This window comes from Barbus barbus (assembly GCF_936440315.1).
Source record: "Barbus barbus genome assembly, chromosome: 29".
NCBI classification, from domain to species: domain Eukaryota; kingdom Metazoa; phylum Chordata; class Actinopteri; order Cypriniformes; family Cyprinidae; genus Barbus; species Barbus barbus.
Window position 1 is genome coordinate 18,682,911 of NC_136757.1, and position 18,797 is coordinate 18,701,707.

The 18,797-nt window shown below is 37.3% G+C and overlaps 4 protein-coding genes across 5 annotated transcripts in view; 2 read left to right on the top strand and 2 right to left on the bottom strand.

Annotated features, from left to right (window-relative positions):
• Positions 1-18,797, bottom strand: part of LOC306849709 (uncharacterized protein) — a 919,849-nt gene that overhangs the window by 100,761 nt on the left and 800,291 nt on the right. The window lies entirely within an intron of this gene.
• On the top strand, positions 61-3,619 carry LOC306849671 (DNA-(apurinic or apyrimidinic site) endonuclease 2-like). The gene is made up of 6 exons (XM_079384865.1): positions 61-262; positions 373-456; positions 628-808; positions 897-1,040; positions 1,115-1,184; positions 2,394-3,619. Exons 1-6 carry the CDS (start codon positions 148-150, stop codon positions 3,486-3,488), a joined length of 1,689 nt encoding a protein of 562 aa, XP_079240991.1. The 5' UTR covers positions 61-147; the 3' UTR covers positions 3,489-3,619.
• Positions 5,061-10,048, top strand: LOC306849672 (uncharacterized protein). Its single transcript, XM_079384866.1, has 4 exons — positions 5,061-5,216; positions 6,002-7,676; positions 7,757-7,987; positions 8,605-10,048. The coding sequence occupies exons 1-4, from the start codon at positions 5,209-5,211 to the stop codon at positions 9,472-9,474; spliced, it is 2,784 nt and encodes a 927-aa protein (XP_079240992.1). The 5' UTR covers positions 5,061-5,208; the 3' UTR covers positions 9,475-10,048.
• Positions 10,204-13,818, bottom strand: LOC306849673 (tumor necrosis factor receptor superfamily member 14-like). Of its 2 annotated transcripts, none has more exons than XM_079384867.1 (8): positions 13,603-13,818; positions 13,291-13,380; positions 12,237-12,362; positions 11,984-12,139; positions 11,801-11,885; positions 11,563-11,723; positions 11,317-11,369; positions 10,204-11,138 (listed from the first exon to the last, which is right to left on the bottom strand). In XM_079384867.1, exons 1-7 carry the CDS (start codon positions 13,814-13,816, stop codon positions 11,320-11,322), a joined length of 882 nt encoding a protein of 293 aa, XP_079240993.1. In that variant the 5' UTR covers positions 13,817-13,818; the 3' UTR covers positions 10,204-11,138; positions 11,317-11,319. The 2 variants fall into 2 exon arrangements, with proteins under 2 accessions (XP_079240993.1, XP_079240994.1); XM_079384868.1 differs by having other exon boundaries at positions 10,204-11,222; positions 13,603-13,750.

The window sequence follows — 18,797 nt, forward strand, 5'->3', positions numbered from 1 at the left end:
CTAATATTTAGACCAGTAGTATTTTGAATTAACGCAGGTGTAAAGACTTTTATTTTGAAAACCTTTGAGACGGACAAAAATGAAGGTCAGTGCTTCACACATGCATTCAGCTTGAATCGTCCGACGTTTTTTTTTTGACAGATAAACATGAAGATTGTAACATGGAATATAAACGGCATACGAACGTTTAAAAACGGCATCAAGAAAATTTTGGATTCATTCGATGCTGATATAATCTGCGTCCAAGAGACTAAAGTTACCCGTAAGTTAAGTGTTGTAAAGAAACGCGGGACTTTGAATGGGTTGATAAAGAATGGGGTTTTTTTTACAATTTAATAACTTTAACAGCTCAGCATATATTTTTTTTTCCAGGTGACCTGTTGGATGAGAAGACAGCAATTGTTGATGGCTACAATTCATACTTTAGTTTTAGCCGAGTACGAAGTGGATACTCGGGTAAGTTAAAGCAGCATACAGAACCATTAAACGACAGTAAAGTGACTAAATAAAAGCTGGAATGTTTTAAACACCGGATTCATGTCCATATTTTTCATTTTTAAAAATAAACATAGCCTTGTTTTTACAGCCACTGTCTGCAATGAGCATCCTGATTTTCTCCATGACCAGGTGTAGCGACCTACTGTAAGGAGACCTCTACTCCATTCCTGGCTGAGGAAGGATTGACAGGTCTGCTGGCCAATCAGGGAGAGGCTGTTGGTTGCTATGGTGACCAGGTTAAGCTGTCCAGCGAGGAGCTTCTGGCGCTGGACAATGAAGGAAGGGCTTTCATCACTCAGCATCACTTCATGTAAGTTTAAGGATCTTAACCTTTGGACATTTACTAGTAAGCCTAACATGTTGTGAACGTTGTTTTCACATTTTTTTTTTATTCTCAGCGGCAAAGATGGACCACAGAAGCTGACCATTATCAATGTTTATTGTCCCCGAGCTGATCCAGACAAACCTGAGAGAAAACAATACAAGCTCCAGTTTTACCAGCTCCTCCAGTGCAGAGCTGAAGCCATCTTGAGCTCAGGGAGGTAAGAGAGAGGTCTTACAAAAAAGATCTAGATGTCTATTTGTTTGATTAACCCATTCCTCTGTCACTCTTCAGCCATGTGATTGTATTGGGAGATGTTAACACTTCTCATCGACCCATAGACCACTGTGACCCAGATGATGTGGTAAGTCCTTTAACATTTTCCTCCATCATTATTTCAAGATTTCTGTTAATTCCAGTTGTCCTGACTAGATGTCACAATTCATAAAAGTCCACAGTAAAAGCAAGAATACACTGTAAAAAAATCAGTGGGATTTTTATTTCTGGAACCCAGCTGTTTCACTTGAGGGTCATTCCGTGTCAACTCAACCAGAGATCCCTGGCTCAAATTTTTGATTTTGCTAATATTATTTCTAAAGAAATACATATATAGTGATGAAAGCCAAAATATTAAATGTCATGGATGAATATTTACTGAGTAATTCACTATTTTGTAGAGGGGGTCAAAATGGCAATTTTCATCTGAGATTCAGAGCCAAATTACTAGGGGCTAAAAATGACTTCAGAAATATGGCAGCATCATAATGTTATTTGTACACAGAGATTGGTAGGTCTGTTGACTTTAGCAATTACAATTGTTTTGATGGAAGGAAACAAGACACATTCATAGTTTCAACATTACTTATTCTTTAGACTTTGTGCTTTAAATACAGCAAGTATTAGTTGTATACAAAGTGACCAACATCTGGTTTTCAACCCCTAACAATAGGTAAAATATTCAACAATCTGAAAATGGAGCCTCATTGAGATCCCCATATCTCTGGGACTGAACAATGTAGGGCCTTAAAAATGAAGATCCCAAATGAAAAGTTTATTAAGGACTAGAATCTAAAATCATATTGCAATATCTTTAATACTTCTTGAGTTATAGGCATGAAAACTTTGGAAAAATAATATGTTAATAATATAATATATATGTTATAATATGGTATGTTCAATGCAGTTGCTTTGACAGAAGTAAACGAGATGCATCTCTAGTTTCAACATTATTTGTTCTTCAGACATTCCTCTTTAAAAGAAAAGTATCATATTTTTGCAAATTGACCCACATTTGGTTTTTGACCACTGAAAATGTGTACATTTACATGAAGTTTCTGAAATTTGGTTGCTTTGACACGCAATGACTCTTTATACAATGGACCAATGAGATTTCATTATGGGCGGAGCCACCCAATGTTACACACTAGAAATAGAAACTAGGTAACCAAGAAAATGTTTTGTTGCAACTGGATAGAACAAAAGTAAAAATTTACACTGAAGAGGTATTTATTGTTTTATCACACAAGTTGCACGCATACTAGCACATAGCTCTTATTACTGTTCTGTCATTTAGGATAACTTTGAAGATAATCCTGGGAGGAAGTGGCTGGATCATTTTCTGTTTGGAACGGCAGAAAAGACCAAAAATGGAGATGAAGATGAACTTACAGACATCTCCCAGAAATCTGCCTCTGGTGGCAAGTTTGTCGACTCCTTCCGCCATTTCCACCCAAAGCGCTCCAATGCCTTCACGTGCTGGTCCACGCTTACAGGTGCCAGGCAGACCAACTATGGCACACGGATTGACTACATCTTTGCCGACCACTGTCTGGTGAAGTCTGCTTTTATTGGTGTAGACATTATGCCGGAGGTGGAGGGATCTGATCATTGTCCCGTATGGGCGCGGCTTAGCTGTACCCTCCAGTCTAGTCCCAAGTGTCCACCCTTGTGCACACGTCACATGCCAGAGTTCACTGGCAGACAGCAGAAACTCTCACGCTTCTTTGTCAAAGTTTCAGAGAAAGAGAGGTTTTCTAAAGTCTCTGAAGAGAGTCTACCTGGATCACAGGATTCTGGGGAGATTCGGGAAAACCTGAATCCTGTAGTACAGGGAAACAGTGTTTCAAAGAAGAGACCGACATGTAGAGAAAAAGATGTAAATGCACACAAAGCCAAAAGAAGCAATCAGATGAAAACTGAAAGCAATGCTAAAGGAAGTCTTTTAGCTTTCTTTAAGCCTAAACAAACACCATCGATTCCTTCCAGTGGAAACTTGAGCCCGAAACAGACAAAATCGTCTCAGGATAGCCCAGGTAGTGAGAGTGACGTCAGAAGCTGCCCTAGTGATGTGCAAATGAAGACCAATCTTTCTTTGGTAACAGAGATGGAGACTGAAAATCAGGATGAAGTGGAAGGAGAATCAACATCCATAGTCAAGTCAAAGGACTGTAAGAAGGGCCCATGCACTGGTTTTTGGAAAGCGGTTTTGCATGGGCCTCCTCAACCTCCACTGTGTAAATCACACAATGAGCCCTGTGTCTTACGGACTGTGAAAAAAGCAGGACCTAATTTAGGCCGGCAGTTTTTTGTATGCGCTCGTCCTCAAGGCCATGCCTCCAATCCTCAGGCCAGGTGTAATTTTTTTGCCTGGGTAGATAAAGGGAAGTAGGATAAACTCAAGGAATCTGTATGCATACTGTATATTTCATGTTTTGATTGTATATTTTTGTTTTATATGGAACATTTTATTGTGCAACTAACAATTTTAAAGTATAAATAAATAATGCTCTTTTGAATTTGGTTTAGTATCATACATTTCCAGCTTCAACATTGTTTGTTCTTCAGACATTAATCTTAAAAAAATTCAAATTACCCACTTTTGGTTTTTGACCACTGAAGATGTGTATAATTTACCAAATTACTCATAAGGGTCACATTGAAATCCCAATATCTCTGGAAGTGAACCATATAGGGCCTTAAAAATAGGAAAAGAATGGTTTGTTAAGAACCAGAATATAAAAGGATATTAAGATATCTTTAATCCTTATTGATCCACAGTCACAGAAAAAAACTCAAAAAGTACTTTTTCCCAATTTTGAACGGTCACCATTGGCATGCCATGTAATACAACAAAGATTATTAAAGTTAGCAGATTTTGCTAATATACCTACAAATCTTCAGAAAACAAAAGATTTTAGCCAGGGAATTTTCTCAAATTTGATTTTGACACTGAATGGCCCAATACGTTTAAAATTAGTCAGCTGAGCAGAAATTCATTTGTTGGTAAACACAAGGCTCTAAATATAAAGGTTTTGTTGTTCTGGTAAGTACAATGTGTGGAATACACTTACCCCTGGTTTCACAGACAAAGCTTAAGCCTAGTCCTAGACTAAAATGCAAGTCTGAGCTGTTTCAAATTAAAGAAACTTGCACTGACTGATCTTAAAATATATGTCAAGTCAAGTCAACTTTATTTATATAGCGCTTTTTACAATGCAAATTGTGTCAAAGCACTGCACAATATCACAAAAGGAAAATAATGTGTCAATAAGTTTAAATAGTGTCTTTGCAATAAGGTCGGCGATATCGCTGGAAATGAAGCGTCCCCAACTAAGCAAGCCAGAGGCGACAGCGGCAAGGAACCAAAACTCCATCGGTGATAGAATGGAGAAAAAACCTTGGGAGAAACCAGGCTCAGTCGGGGGGCCAATATCAGTGCCTTTGTTTTGTCTCAAGATGCACAGTAGTGATGTTTTTTATTCTAAGGCACGTTTATAAAAATGACTTAAATGTGCTTATTGAACTATAGCCTAATTCTGGCTTAGTCTAAGCCCTGTCTGTGAAACCGGGCCATAGTGTTTCTTTTTCTTTGGCTTTTCTGTTCATTTTCCCAAAAATGTATTTTGTGTTCTTTTCTTTCCTTGTTAATTTTCTTTCATTTTTTTTTCTGCCTCTCTCCTATTTGCTCTCTCTTTCACTTGTGCTTGTTATATATCTTTAGTTCTTTCGATTTCAGTTTTCCTTTTATTTTTATTTCTTTAATTTTTATTTTCCGTTTAATTCATTCATTCATTATTCAGCCCATTTGCTCTGCCTCGTTTAGTTTATTTTTTTATTATTATTTTTACCTTTTTCTCATTTAATACTTTCTCCTCTCTCTCTTTTGTCTAGTTCAGTAATTTTTCCCCCCTGAAATCTATCGTTCTTTTTGTCTTCCTTTCACGGTTCAGAGGGTTCAGGTGTCTTTTATTTTGATAAACGTATTTCCGGTTTGAGATTTACATCCTGTAAAGAGCTGGTTTCAAGTTGCTGGATAAAATATGACGATGCGCTGAAGAATATATCGACAACAGGTATTTCTAGAGGTGTAATGCCTACAGATATTCACGATGGAGGGGTAAGTTTATCAGCTCTGCGTCTACGCGTTAACAACCTTTTGAGTTCTTGTTCGTTCGTTGCAAGCTTTGCAAGCTCCAAAATGGCGAGTGTTTTGGTGACTTGTCGCGAGCGCGAATGTTCCCTCAGAAAACGCGCAAAACCGAACAAATAAAAAAAAAAAGACATCAATAGAAACCCTATAGTTCTCCTACGATGTGATAATCAGATAATGTTTAATGTCTACAGTTGTACACTTGTTTACAACTTGAAGTACTTTGTGTTTCTTCCATTATTTTCATCTTTTTTTAAATCATTCATTTAATTCATGTATTCATATGACATTGGTCAGCACAGAGAATTCTGCAGGTAAACAATATTTTTAAATAATGCAAACCATAAGCGTAAATTATTATTCACAAGTTTGTTGTCTGTAAGTTTTGTTTATGTTTTTGGAAAAAGTCTGTTATGATCTCCAAACCTGTATTTATTTGATGATGATAATAATACAGTAGAAACAATAGGCTAATACTGTATTACTCCAATATAAAAAATCATATTTTAATGTAATTTAATCCCAACAATTACTTAATTCTTTAGTGTTGCATGATCGTTCAGAAATCATTCTAAGATAATTTGGTGCTCAAGAAACATTTCTTATCATTATCAATGTTGAAAACTGTTTATTATGTAACCGTATAATGTTTAACTGTATATATATATATATATATATATATATATATATATATTATAGTATTTTCATAGTTTCAAGCTAATTTTGATGTATAATTTTTCTTCATCTTTTAGTGGAACAGGAGTCTATTACCAAGCAATGCCTGCGGTGGGCCCCGATGGGAAAAACGTCATGAAGTTAATTCCTGTCCAGAAAGTAAATGGACAGTTTTATCAGACACCATTTAGTACAGAAAGAGACAGTGTGGATGTACAACTGAAAGCCTGTGCAAAACCGGTTCATCCACCTGCTGCTGCTTCATCTCAAACACAGATACGGCTTCCCTCCCTTCAGCCCATAGCAGATGGACGGTATGTCCTACAGACCCTGCCGCAGATCAGAACAGTATCTAACGCTGTCAAAACTCAACATGGTGGAACTAATGACCTCATTATTCACAGTCCAAAGCCAGTGCAGGTTCCTCTTTCAACACAATCGCTTTCCCAGTATTCAGTCCAGTTATCTCCTCGGCCCAATGGACAGGGCTTGGTGGCAGTCCAAACGTTGCCCGTTACCGTTAAGTCACCTGTTCTCCCAAACGGTCATTTCCTGCAGATCCCTCCGAATGCGAAAGTTAGGACTTTGCCAGCCACTGCGCTCCCACAGTCCATCAAATGCCGGATTATGAACTCTGTGAGTAACACCCCTAACCTCCAAAAGAGTCCACCAACGGTTGTGCTTGTTTCCCCTGTAAACTCTGTTAAGCTAAATTCTGTCCAGCAAGTTGTTTCAGTTACAAAGCCAAGTCAAATACAGAAAACCCTGTTTCAGAACCCCCCTACTAAGTTGCAAACACCTGCTTGCGTTCCTAAAACAAAAAAAGAGGTGAACACTCCCTTAAAATGGGTCGTCCAGGAGGGAACAGGTGCATCCGCTCCTTGCCTTGTACCTGTAATGACCCCAAATGTCAACTCTGACACTATAAAAGCAGTCAAGGATGTCAACTCAGTTAGGACGGCAAATGAAATTGTGCCAAGCAAACCCACACCTCCTCAGACCAGCCAAGAAAAGATCACTCCAGGCAAAGACAACGCCCTGGTCATGTGCAACGGGAAAGTCTACTTTGTGGCCAAGAAAAATTCAGAGATCGCCAAGGATGTGATGATCAGCGAAGGTGGGAAAAGAGGGGTTGTCAGCACCTCTCCTGCCCTTCCTGCCAGCTCTGCTCTGGGGACAAACTCTTCTAAACAAGACCCAAAAAGAAATTTAAGTGAAATTATTGATCTCTGTGATGAGGAGGAGGAAACGTCCACGTGTCTGGGAGGTGCCCCGGGAAATTTGCCCACACCGAGTCAAACTGAGGTGGATGAGAGCGATGAAGACTCTAATGTAATATTTGTGTCATACATTCCACCCAAGTCAGAGACTCGTGCTGGTGATAAAGTGGAGGAAGCTGCCTCTCAGAACAAATATGAGGAAGTTCAACACACACAGACAAACGCAAAGTCTGTCTCTCAGAACGAAGAAAAAAAAACGGCACATGCAGAAATTGAAATAGATGGTGGTCCGGATGATCCTTCGGCCAAAATGAGTGATGAAATGATGGAAGAGCAGGTTGAGGAAAATGAAAGAGTTGAAAGCAACTTGAGCTGTCTTTCTGAAAATGTGAATATGGAGGCAGATGAAGACTTGGAGAGTGGAAGTCCACCTGAGACGAGATGCCAAGATAATGCAGCTCTCGCTGAAACTCCCAGCATTTTGGAAGCACCCCAGAATGTCTGTGTTCAAGCCACTTATGAATCTGACAAGGTAATATACCAAATTTACACATCATCTTTGTTAGTTTAATGAAATAACATCTTAATGCATTCTTCTCTCTTCTGTCTTAGGCCTATGAAAATGCAAACTCTGATCAGAGCAGTCAACCCAAGACTGACTGTCAGCTAAGAAAAGAATTTGGCATCACCTCTGATGTACAAATTTGCTTGCAAAGACCAAAGCCTACTGTGAAGCCAGATCAACTGATAGAAAGACTTATCATAAACAAACGCACATTAGACGGCCTTCGTAAAGTGATCCAGGAGTCAAAGTTGCAGTCAAAAATACAGCAAATGATGCAGGCAAGTTACATGTTCATGTATCTAAATTGTGTTGTAATGTACAGTGCATGTACATATTTAATACATCAGTGTTTATCAGATGCAGTGTTATTGTTAATTAAACCTATTAAAAACCTCTTTTTAGTAATTGATATAAAACTGTATTCAATGTAAAGATAAATATTAGTTCATAATCTTAAAAAATAGAAATGCTTCCTTAGCAACTACCTGAAGTTAAAACTAAAATAAAAAGAAAGATTGACAGACAAGAGTACTAATAAAAATGAAATAAATGTTTCAAAATAAAATGTTTGAAATGCAAACTAAAATTAAACTGGAAATATAAAAATAAAAGCTAATTAATCCATGTTATAATAGTACATAAATAGTACTAAAATAAGTTCAGATATATATTTTAAATATTTTATTAACTTAATAGTTTTTTCTTTTTTCTATCATGTTTTTCTCTTTCCTAAATGGAAAGTAAAACTTATTTGATGGAACAAGATATTTAAAAAAATTAATTAAAATAAAAAACAAAACTCACGTCAACAATTATTTTCCACTTCTTTTGGAGGAGTTATGACTATGGGAGTAACCGCATTGATTCATGTCATGACACTTTGTTCAATTGCTAGGTTCCCTACACAAAAACGGAGGAGGATGACGAAGGCCTGAAGGTCAAAAGAAAAAAGCTGGAGCAGGACGGAAGTCCAGATAATCCCTCTCTAAGCACCACAAACATTTCACCTGCCTCTAAATGTTCAGTTGTTCCCACTGAAAACAGTTTAGCTTGTCAAGAAGAGGTTTGTTCACCAACAGAATCTTCAGCTGATAAAGTTCATATGCAATCTGAAATGCCAGCAGATTGTACTGGTAACACATGCTGTTTTACTCCCTTATCTGAACAAAAAGCCAAACAGACTTCTAGTCATACCTTATCAACTTCCTCTCAAAGGAAGACCCCACCGCGCTCTAAAAAAGGTAAGGTGTGCACAGCCTGTCCTTGTGGGACTGTTTTGGGGGCTGCAGAAGCCACTTCATCCCTCCATTCACAAGACAGTCCGAATCCATGTACTGCTGTTGAGTCACACAAAGGGACAAGGGAAAACTGCTTAAATAAAACCTCAGAAGAGAGTCTCCCACCTCAGAAACGCCAACTAAAAAATCAAGATCCTGTTAAGAAAGCAGGGAAAAAACGGTCATCAAAAAATCCACATGAAGACAAAGCTCTGTTAGAATGCTTTACTAGTGAAACATCACACGACATCTCACCTATTAGTTCAGTGAATATTACATTAAGTGCAGCATCAGACAACCCCAGCATGTCATTCTCGAAAAAACAGCAAGATCCCAAAATAGAGGAATTTCCAACACAGTCACTGTACACATTGGAGACGCTGGATGCCGAGGAGATAAAACGGCGTGAGAGAATCAAACGTTTGAAGGATCTCCTGAAGGAAAAGGAGGCTGCACTGGAGCGGATGCAGAGGAGCATGAACATTTAGTCAAGTCTCTTTGTGTTTAAAGGACTGTTCGCTGCATGACAGACTGAATATTACTGGGAAAACCACCAATGTACAAGAAAAAATGTATACAGTTTGTACACAATGTTTATTTACTATCTGTTTTCCCTTTTTAATGTTTACCAGATCTCAGTGTCATATTTTATTCAGTCTTTGGCTTCTTAAGCATTTCGTGGTGTTTGTCTTATTTATAGTTGTTTGTAGTATGTTTAAGCAGATGCCATCATATCATTTTTGACATCTTTGTATGATTTTTGTATGAAACGTGCCTTTATCAATACTTTGTTTTCTGTAGTTAAATTTGTAGTGTAACAACCTCATTTCATAATAAAAAAAGCAATTTGGTAAATAATTCAATGCACTTTTGGGAACCTTGTTTGCTGTCTAGCTGAAACATTTTGAGCTCAAGAACGCTGTAAATAACATGAACATACTGGTTAAATTATTCTATTTTTATAGTCATCCATGCCTATTAAACTTTCTGCAAATGTTGCTTGTTACCTTGTTAAATAAGTTTGTTTTCATGCTTCAGATCCCTTAAAATAGTTTTGGTCAGAATTGTAGTTGTTTACTTTTTAATTCTTAACCTCTAAATGCATAAACCCATGTTGAGCTTGTTCAGTTGTCATACTGCATCACACTGCTTGTAACAAAAACATGCTGGAGTGTTGTCAGATGATTTGAAAATGAACATCAGACACTGGATTTGCTATTAACTTTTTAATTGTAGTTATAACAGCACATTTTGTGATGCAACAAAGGTTCTGTTGTGTTATAAGTAATGGCAATATTTCTTTAAAATCAAACACCAAAAATTTACTGAAACACCTGTTGATGAACGAGGAATATCTTCAGCGTCTGTTTCCAATATTGTCAGTCTCAGTACAATGAAATTATGTCTTCTCTACAGCGATCCTATTTCACAAATTATTTAATATCCATTCATTTTGCATTTCTAGTGGCCAGATTGGGGAATTGTTTTGGAGGAGATGTGTTCAGGCAAACAAACACAATAGAAGGTGGTTTTATTTAGGGTGATTGTGTTTTTTCTAAAGGCACACTTGTTTTTTTTTATGTTTGTTATGAAGCAACAAAAGCAATAGATTCTAAATAATCATGCCACTGTAGAAATGTGGTAGTCACAGCCAACCATGTTAAATGAGTATGTACAATAACAAAGGGATAAAAATGTCATGAAATAAAATACACGCTTTATAATTTAAATAATGATTATGTATGGTCTTAAAGACATGAAGCTTATTTCCAAGTATTTATACTGTCGCTCCAAACAAGATGATGCATTGTAAACACTGAATTATTTTAATGCAATATAGTGTGCAATACAGTAAGAGGCTTGTATTGTAATAGTTATTGTCTACTCATCAGTTTTTGCTGATGATCTGATATATATATGCTCTTGTTTAATATTTCCTTGTCTAATATTACATGCATAATGACATTTTGTGTCAGGAGTGTGCAGTAATAACCAGCATAGTACAGAAATAACTGACAAGTGTCTACAGGCAACAGCCAAAGTAACTATTAAGTTTGGCTGTCAATCATTGATGCCCTCTGCCGGTGGAGAACAGCAATATGACAACTTCAACACCTCCAGTGGTTTCAGCGCTGGCTGGCAGTTTAGAATTCTGAGTAATCCAGTCATACGTATAGATTAGTGGTATAGACCTTTCATCAGAATTTCTTTCATATAGATCCATCCAAAAAGAAATCTAAAATCGAAATGTAATTAATAGCATGGTAGTCTTCACAAACTGCTACATGCATGTCAGCAGTTCAGAATGTGGTTACTCAAAATAATGCTACCTGTTAAGTGCCCTGCGCCAAGACTTCTGGATAAACGTCACTTTTTTCTTTTGCTACACATGAGGGAAAAGACAAAAAAAAAAAAAACACTTTGAATTTGAAATGCACATTGCTTACTATGTAATAATATATATATATATATATATATATGTATATATATATAAAGTGAGGTCTTTTTAAAATCAGGTTTTAAAAAGTTTGGACTTGGCCACAAAATAAGTTAAAATAAATGATGTGTCCACTTACCATTATTGGCCTTTTGAACTTCAGACAAAAAACTTCTGTAGAATTCTGCAAAGGTTGCAATTAAATCTACAAGACCGTTTCTTTTTTTTGGCTTCTGTTCACATGTGACATCTTTTACAGGACTGCCATCTTCTGTCTGAATCTCATTTCTGGCTGCACAGCTTAAGAAAAATTATGGCAATACTGAATGAATAACAGAAATTCAAATCAGACATAGCACAAATAACACTTCACTTACTCTGTCCATTTGATGCAGTTTAGCCCTGATGGAGAATAAAACCCAGGAGCGCAGTCCACACATTCTGTATCTGATGCCTTTGTCCCTGCAAGCAGATACAGAGACCGAAAATATCAGAATTACACCTTAAAATGTGGGAAGACAATGTTGTAGACTAACAGACTGCTAAATTGAGAAACATACCAGGTGTTTTCGTTTCTTGTCCTGATATACAAACACTGTGTTTTTGAGCATGGCTGCACTGTGAATTTGAGAAATCAATGCAGTGATATCCATCAAGTACATCACAGATGGTGTCTTGTATTGTAGTGCATTTATGCTGGATGTAAAGGCCTTGACCTAAAAGAGCACATATATCAATACATATATAGGTAACAACAGAAAATTACAAATTCTAAAAGTTAAATAAAAAAAATAAAATAATATACAAACATACTTTCAACACAGTTTCTGCATGTGAAGCAATTATGAAGGCCATTAGGTTGATTAATGAATGTTCCTGGACTGCAGGGTTTGCATGTGGTGCTCAAATCACCACTACAGTCACTATGAACTACTGCTCCTACAAACAACACAAAGTAACAGTTATTCACTTCATAATCTTGGGGTGGGAAGACAGAAGACCAAACATGCAGCCAAGGTAATAAGGCATACATGTTATTTCATCTACAGCATGTATGTACAAGTGATTCTGGTGGCAGAATTTAACAAGTGTAATAAACAGTCTACACTGGCTGTAAAGCAAAAAGCAAAGCATATATAATGAAATAAGACAGCATATTCTAACGAATATATAATCTAACGTGTTTCACCTGATGCAGAGCTTCAACTGAAGCCCATATATGCTTCACCATCGACGTTAAGAGAGAAGCAAGTTCTGCGTACATTGCTCTGAGATGCTGAGCTTGATGTAAATTATTACTGAGGTCACAGAATTTCACAGGTTATTTGACTGGTGTTTTTACAGTAGACGTAACATACAGGACATGGATGGGCGCAGGAAGAAGATACATCCCTTAACAATTGTGATGGAAGATAATGCGGGAGACATTTGCCAGAAGAAAAACAAGCAATCAGCTGTGAGCAAGGTAAGATTTCAGCAACGAATGCATAGGTGAATAACTTTTATCTTAATATATTTCAGGAAAATTCTATATAAACAGTACAAATCCTGATTATTGCTACAATTGCGTACATATTTTACCTTCAACTGTTATATTAATAATATTAAACTATATTTAAACTAGCTTATATAAATGCATAATTTTTTAGATACTTGTTTCCAGAGTAGAAATCTTTATCACAAATGAAACATGCAAGCCTATTTTAAATACGTCACGTGTCCCTTATATCTGGTGTAGATGGGTGTTACTACTGATTTTAGGTATCTTTTGAAACACAATGAAAAAAAAAAAGTTTAATGTTGTATTGTAAAAATATCCATGCTAGTATCACTTATTTAAAATATGAATAATGATTAGTGAGCCTACCAATATTACACATTGGGCAACATTCTCCAGCAGCTGATTTATATTCACTTGGGCCACAAGCTTTTCCAAATGGGAGAAGTGTACAAAGAACTGAGGAAAAAGAATACGTCGATTTAAGTACAAGCTACACCATTCAAAACTGTCATGATTTTAACAAATGAAAATGGAGAATATTTAACGATTTGAAGTTTCACTTTCGTGTCAGCCATTAGCCAGAACACCTCTATGTACAGTTATTCATACTCGCTATTTTAATTGCGTTTTGACTTTTCAAAGAACACCACAATCCGATCACACAGCTCTTCGTCTTACCGAGAAGGAAAAAAACAACGTCGTTCTCATGTCGTACTGCTCGTAAAGAGCTCACCATCTTTGTCCCTGTTTGGGATTCACTAAATTCCAGGGGTTTCATTACCACGACGTAAAATGGGCGTTTCTGGAGGTGTTGGGAAAACGCCCCCTTTCCAAAAAATAAAATTAAAATTACGAGGTCACCGATCATGCGCAGAAGGATCATATTGGGCATTTCCAATCCAGGATCAGCTCAGATGGATAATGAAGAACAAAACAGTCAATACATTTTATTTTTTATGTTTTATAATCTTACATTTAAACGATTTTCGAAATGGTAACCACAAAATAATAATGGTTGTGGTAAACTAACCTAGTTTAAACGTGTTATTTGTAGTAAAACTGGTTAACGTATACAGTGGTAATAAATCCGGTAAAAAAAAACAAAAAAAAAACATGGATACTTTGACTATAATAAACAATGATTAATTTTAGTATTGACACAATCTTAATTAATTAATTGGTGTTTTTATATATATTATATATTTCCACAATTATACTGAGTGAATATAAAGAATAAAAAAGATTGTGTAGACGAAAGTATGAACCTCTTCAAATTAATATACTTTGTTTTTTATCAGACTGGCTCCCATCAAATTTCAAAATATGTACATCAACAAAAGAATACATCACAGGAATATTTTCTTGAGACGAAGAACTGAGACATCTACTGGAAAGCCACAAGCGTGCATCTGGCACATCTTACACTGTTTGGTAATTTAACATTCATATATTTACTGCATGCTTTCTCCTTATGGCAAATATTTCTGTACCTATTACTGTATTATGGCAATATCTAGTGAATTTTATTTGGCATGATATAAGGAATTTGTATTGTTTCAGATTCACTACAGAAAACACATTAACACAAATACAGTATAACTCTGTATAGAAAAATATGCAATGTAAGAAGATATGTAGCAGAGGGTAACACTTTACAGCAACGCCTCATTTAATAACATTAGTTAAAGCATTAACTAAAATGAGCTTACAGTGAGCAATAAATTAATTACTACAGTATTTATTTATATTAATAATTATATTATTTATTAATGCTGTGCTTGTCCTATAATTTTCAGTTTTTCTTTCATTTTTAACGTTAATTGTCTTTTTCCTTATAACAGGTCTGATGACAGTAACAAAAAACAGAAAGTGACTCCACGATGTCTATGGCGAGTGGAAAACTATTCAGAACACGTCCCACTCTGTGAAAAGAAGAGTGATATATATATGCTTGTCAGCACAGAAAGAATAAGATAATATGGTATGTACCACTACACATTTTGTTCACCACACTGGTGATGAATTCAGTGTGGAGGTGTTTAATTCTGTTCCTGGAGGGCCATTAACCCTAACACTTTGCCACAGATTTGAGTGATTTTGAAGACCTTTATTAGCTGATATAAAGCTAATACACAATCACAGCTTAGGGCTGTAAATAAACTTCTGTAAGGTGGCCCTGCAGGTGCAGGTTTGGACACCCCTGGTTTAGTATGTTATGCTAAAGTAGTAAATAAAAGTTTTACACTACCTGACAAATGTTTGACCACAACTCTAAAGGGGGGGTGGGGGGGGGGGGGGGGGGGTGGTTGTTCGTGCACTTGCGCGTGGACTTACAGTATAATCAAGTTTCCATCCAGATTTTGCGCTGTTTTGTTATCGACAAAGAGATATGCGTTAAAAAAAAACTTAGCCAAATTTGCTGTCTACAGCCTGTTTCCATCCAACTGGCCTTTTACTGATAAAATGGTGTGCGTCATGACGTCATCCCTAAAAAACCAATTGTCGCATAAGTTTTGGTGTATCGCAAAAAAATGATGCCCTTGAGCTGTTTCCATACATAATTTATCCCTTTGTGTAAATTATAGGCTAGGCTAGCTGTTCTTCATCCATTTGAAACAAACAAACAAAAAAGCCTACATAAAATTATTTTTATTAAGTGTTTTAAGAGTTTTTTGTTTGTACTTTGTTATAGACTAGATAGAAATATACATAGTTGAACAATAATAAGTGATTGACCAAAAATCAATTGTTGAAAAATGCAGCATCATACGACATTATATAAAAAAAAAAAAAATGAAATGACTTACTTTAAGTTTAAAACTTATAAAACATAAAAAGGATAAGAAATTATTTGTGGTGAATATAGAACAATAGTGCAATAAACCACTAGTACATTCGGTAACAAATAAATAAATAAATAAGCCAAAAATAAACCGTTAAAACCAAAAATCTCTGCTTAAAATACTATTTAAATTGTGGGTATATTGGGTATATACATTTTATTTATAATAATATATATTTTTTTTACAGCACCCTAGCAACCACCCCACAGACCTCCATTGAAAACAGATGATAAGGGACATCTTTGGATAGAAGTGTCATAGAAACATGCAGGTTTTGCTCTTTTGACTCGTGATCGCAAACAGGACTTCCTTCATGCATGCTACACATGCTAGCAGTGAATAGCTACATGCTAATAGTGATTAGCTAAGTGTTAAACCCATGGGCGTAACCACCATATACTTCGGGGGGGGGGGGGGGGGGGGGGGGGGGTGTATTGGAAAAATACCAATCTGTCCCCCCCAATAATAGGCCTATTATATTGTAGTATGTGACATATGATATGCCCTGCTTTTATGAACCCTGTTTTAGTGGATCTGTTGTTATTTCCGATTTACTTTCAATTTAGGAAAAACAAGGGAAACAAAACTGTGTGACCACCCCCCCTCGATTGTACACTTGGTTGAGCCCGTAAACGCCGGCTTGCGGCATCGTTTGAAAAAACTGCTCAGTCCGACTGTTACTGGAGCTTACATGACATGAAGGTAGGAGCTAAAAGAAAGAGGCAGAACGACCAGGCGGACATTCGCCTTTTTTTTCAGACGGTAAGCAAGTAGACACCTAAAAAGTAGTGCCATGGTCAAAAATACCGCGGCAATTTTTGAATAAATGTGAAAAAATATCACGTTCAAATGGCTCAGTATTATAGCTAGGTAGCTAGCATGATACCCTGAAAATAGGCTGAATAATGAACTGCTGGAGTCACAGACCAAGGAGTTCCCGCACTTCCCACTCCATTGATAAGCCTCTATTCATTCGTTGATGGCCTGGCCTTTACCCAATCCTACATGAAATCTGAGGTCTGGTGATCAAAGACTTCTCTCTGTTCCCAGATCAGAGTTAAAACATAGAGGGGATAGAGCCTTTGCGGTTGCTGGTCCTAGGCTGTGGAACAGCCTTCCAGCCTATATCAGATCGGCACAGTCTTTAACTGTTTTTAAATCATCTCTTAAAACCTATTTCTTTTCATTTGGCTTTTAATTCATTGTGAGTTTATGGTATGAATCTGTGGGTTGCCCTGTGTTTTATGTATTTGTTTGTTCAGCACTTTGGTCAGCTGTGCTTGCTGTTTTTAAATGTGCTATATAAATAAAACAAACTTGAACATATTTCGTAGTATTCTAAGCAGTGATAAAGGCATTCTTTATAAATATACTTAATTATGAAAATTATAATATGAACTCAGATAAACCATATATTGTCGTAGTTGTGTGTTTATTTGTCACGTTGAATCAATAATAGCAGTTAAATCGTCTGTTTATCCAGCTACTGCTATAGGAATTTCCTGGGTTTCTTCTGCGAGGTGTATTTGGACTTTCCGTGCAAGAGCACCCTCTGGCCTTTGGATGGAGATTTACTACTGATCACAGAACCGTGCTTCACTGAAATATATGCATGACAGTTGCAGCCTCTGTCTAATCTTTAATTTCGATTTATCGTGCAGCCCTACACTTGGGAGAGGTGGGGGTACTGGTCTCCTCATTTGCAAAAGCTAGAACTACCTCCCATGCTCTTATAACATCAACAACACTTCCTTTGATTTTCATGCCGTTACTGTCACACTCCCTGTAAAAATCCACATTGTAGTTATTTATCGCCCTTCAGGTTAGCTGGGCAAAGCTAGAAGAACTGGACATGCTGCTGTCCTCATTCGCTGAGGATGGCAGCCTGCTGGTACTTCTTGGTGACTTCAACTTCCACCTTGACAAGCCATTTGCTGCTGACTTCCACTCTCTCCTAGCCTCTTTTGACCTACAGCGGCTCAACACCACAGGTACCCATAAATCAGGCAACCAGCTCGACCTCATCTTTACACGCAGTTGTATTACAGATAACATCTTGGTCAAACCCTTGCATGTTAATTCGGATCATTTCATTATTACTTTTAATCTACATCTACCTTCTTCCACACCTGGCTCCAACCCCTCTGCCAGTTTCGTTTAGACGAAATCTGAGGTCTCTTTCTCCTTCTCGACTTTCCTCCGTGGTATCATCCTCTCTTCTCACCCCCACACATTTCTCATCATTAGATGTGAATTGTGCTACAGATTCATTACGTACTACCCTAACTAGCTGCCTAGACAAAATCTGCCCTATTTCCTCCAGACTAGCACATGCTACTCCTTTCAACCCCTGGTTAACCGATGTCCTCCGCACGCATCAGACTAAACTTAGGGCAGAGGAGAGAAAATGGCGCAAATCAAAAGACTCTGCTGATCTCAGCAGGTATTAGTCACTGCTACCTTCGTTTTCCACCAAAGTTCACACTGCCAAAACAGTCTTCTTCCACAACAAGATCAACATCGCATCAGACACATGCAAACTCTTCAAAACATTCAATACCCTCCTTTCTCCCCTTCCACCACCTCTTTAACTGCTGACGATTTTGCTAATTACTTTACTAACAAAACCACATCCATAAGCAATCAGTTCTCGACTCCACTCACCCAGGAACTCACAGTAAACACTCACACAGTTTACCATCATCTTCTGTAAGAGGAGAGGAGGAGGAGGAGGAGAGAAGTATCTAAACTTATCCTCTCCAGCCACCCTAGCACCTGCCCTCTAGACCAGAGGCCACCAAACTTGTTCCTGGAGGGCCGGTGTCCTGCAGAGTTTAGCTCCAACCCTAATCAAACACACCTGAACCAGCTAATCAAGGTCTTGCTTGGTATACTTGAAACGTCAAGGCAGGTGTGTTGAGGCAAGTTGGAGCTAAACTCTGCAGGACACCGGCCCTCCAGGAACAAGTTTGGTGACCCCTGCTCTAGACCCAATTCCTTCACATCTCCTGCAAGCTATTTCCCCTGCAC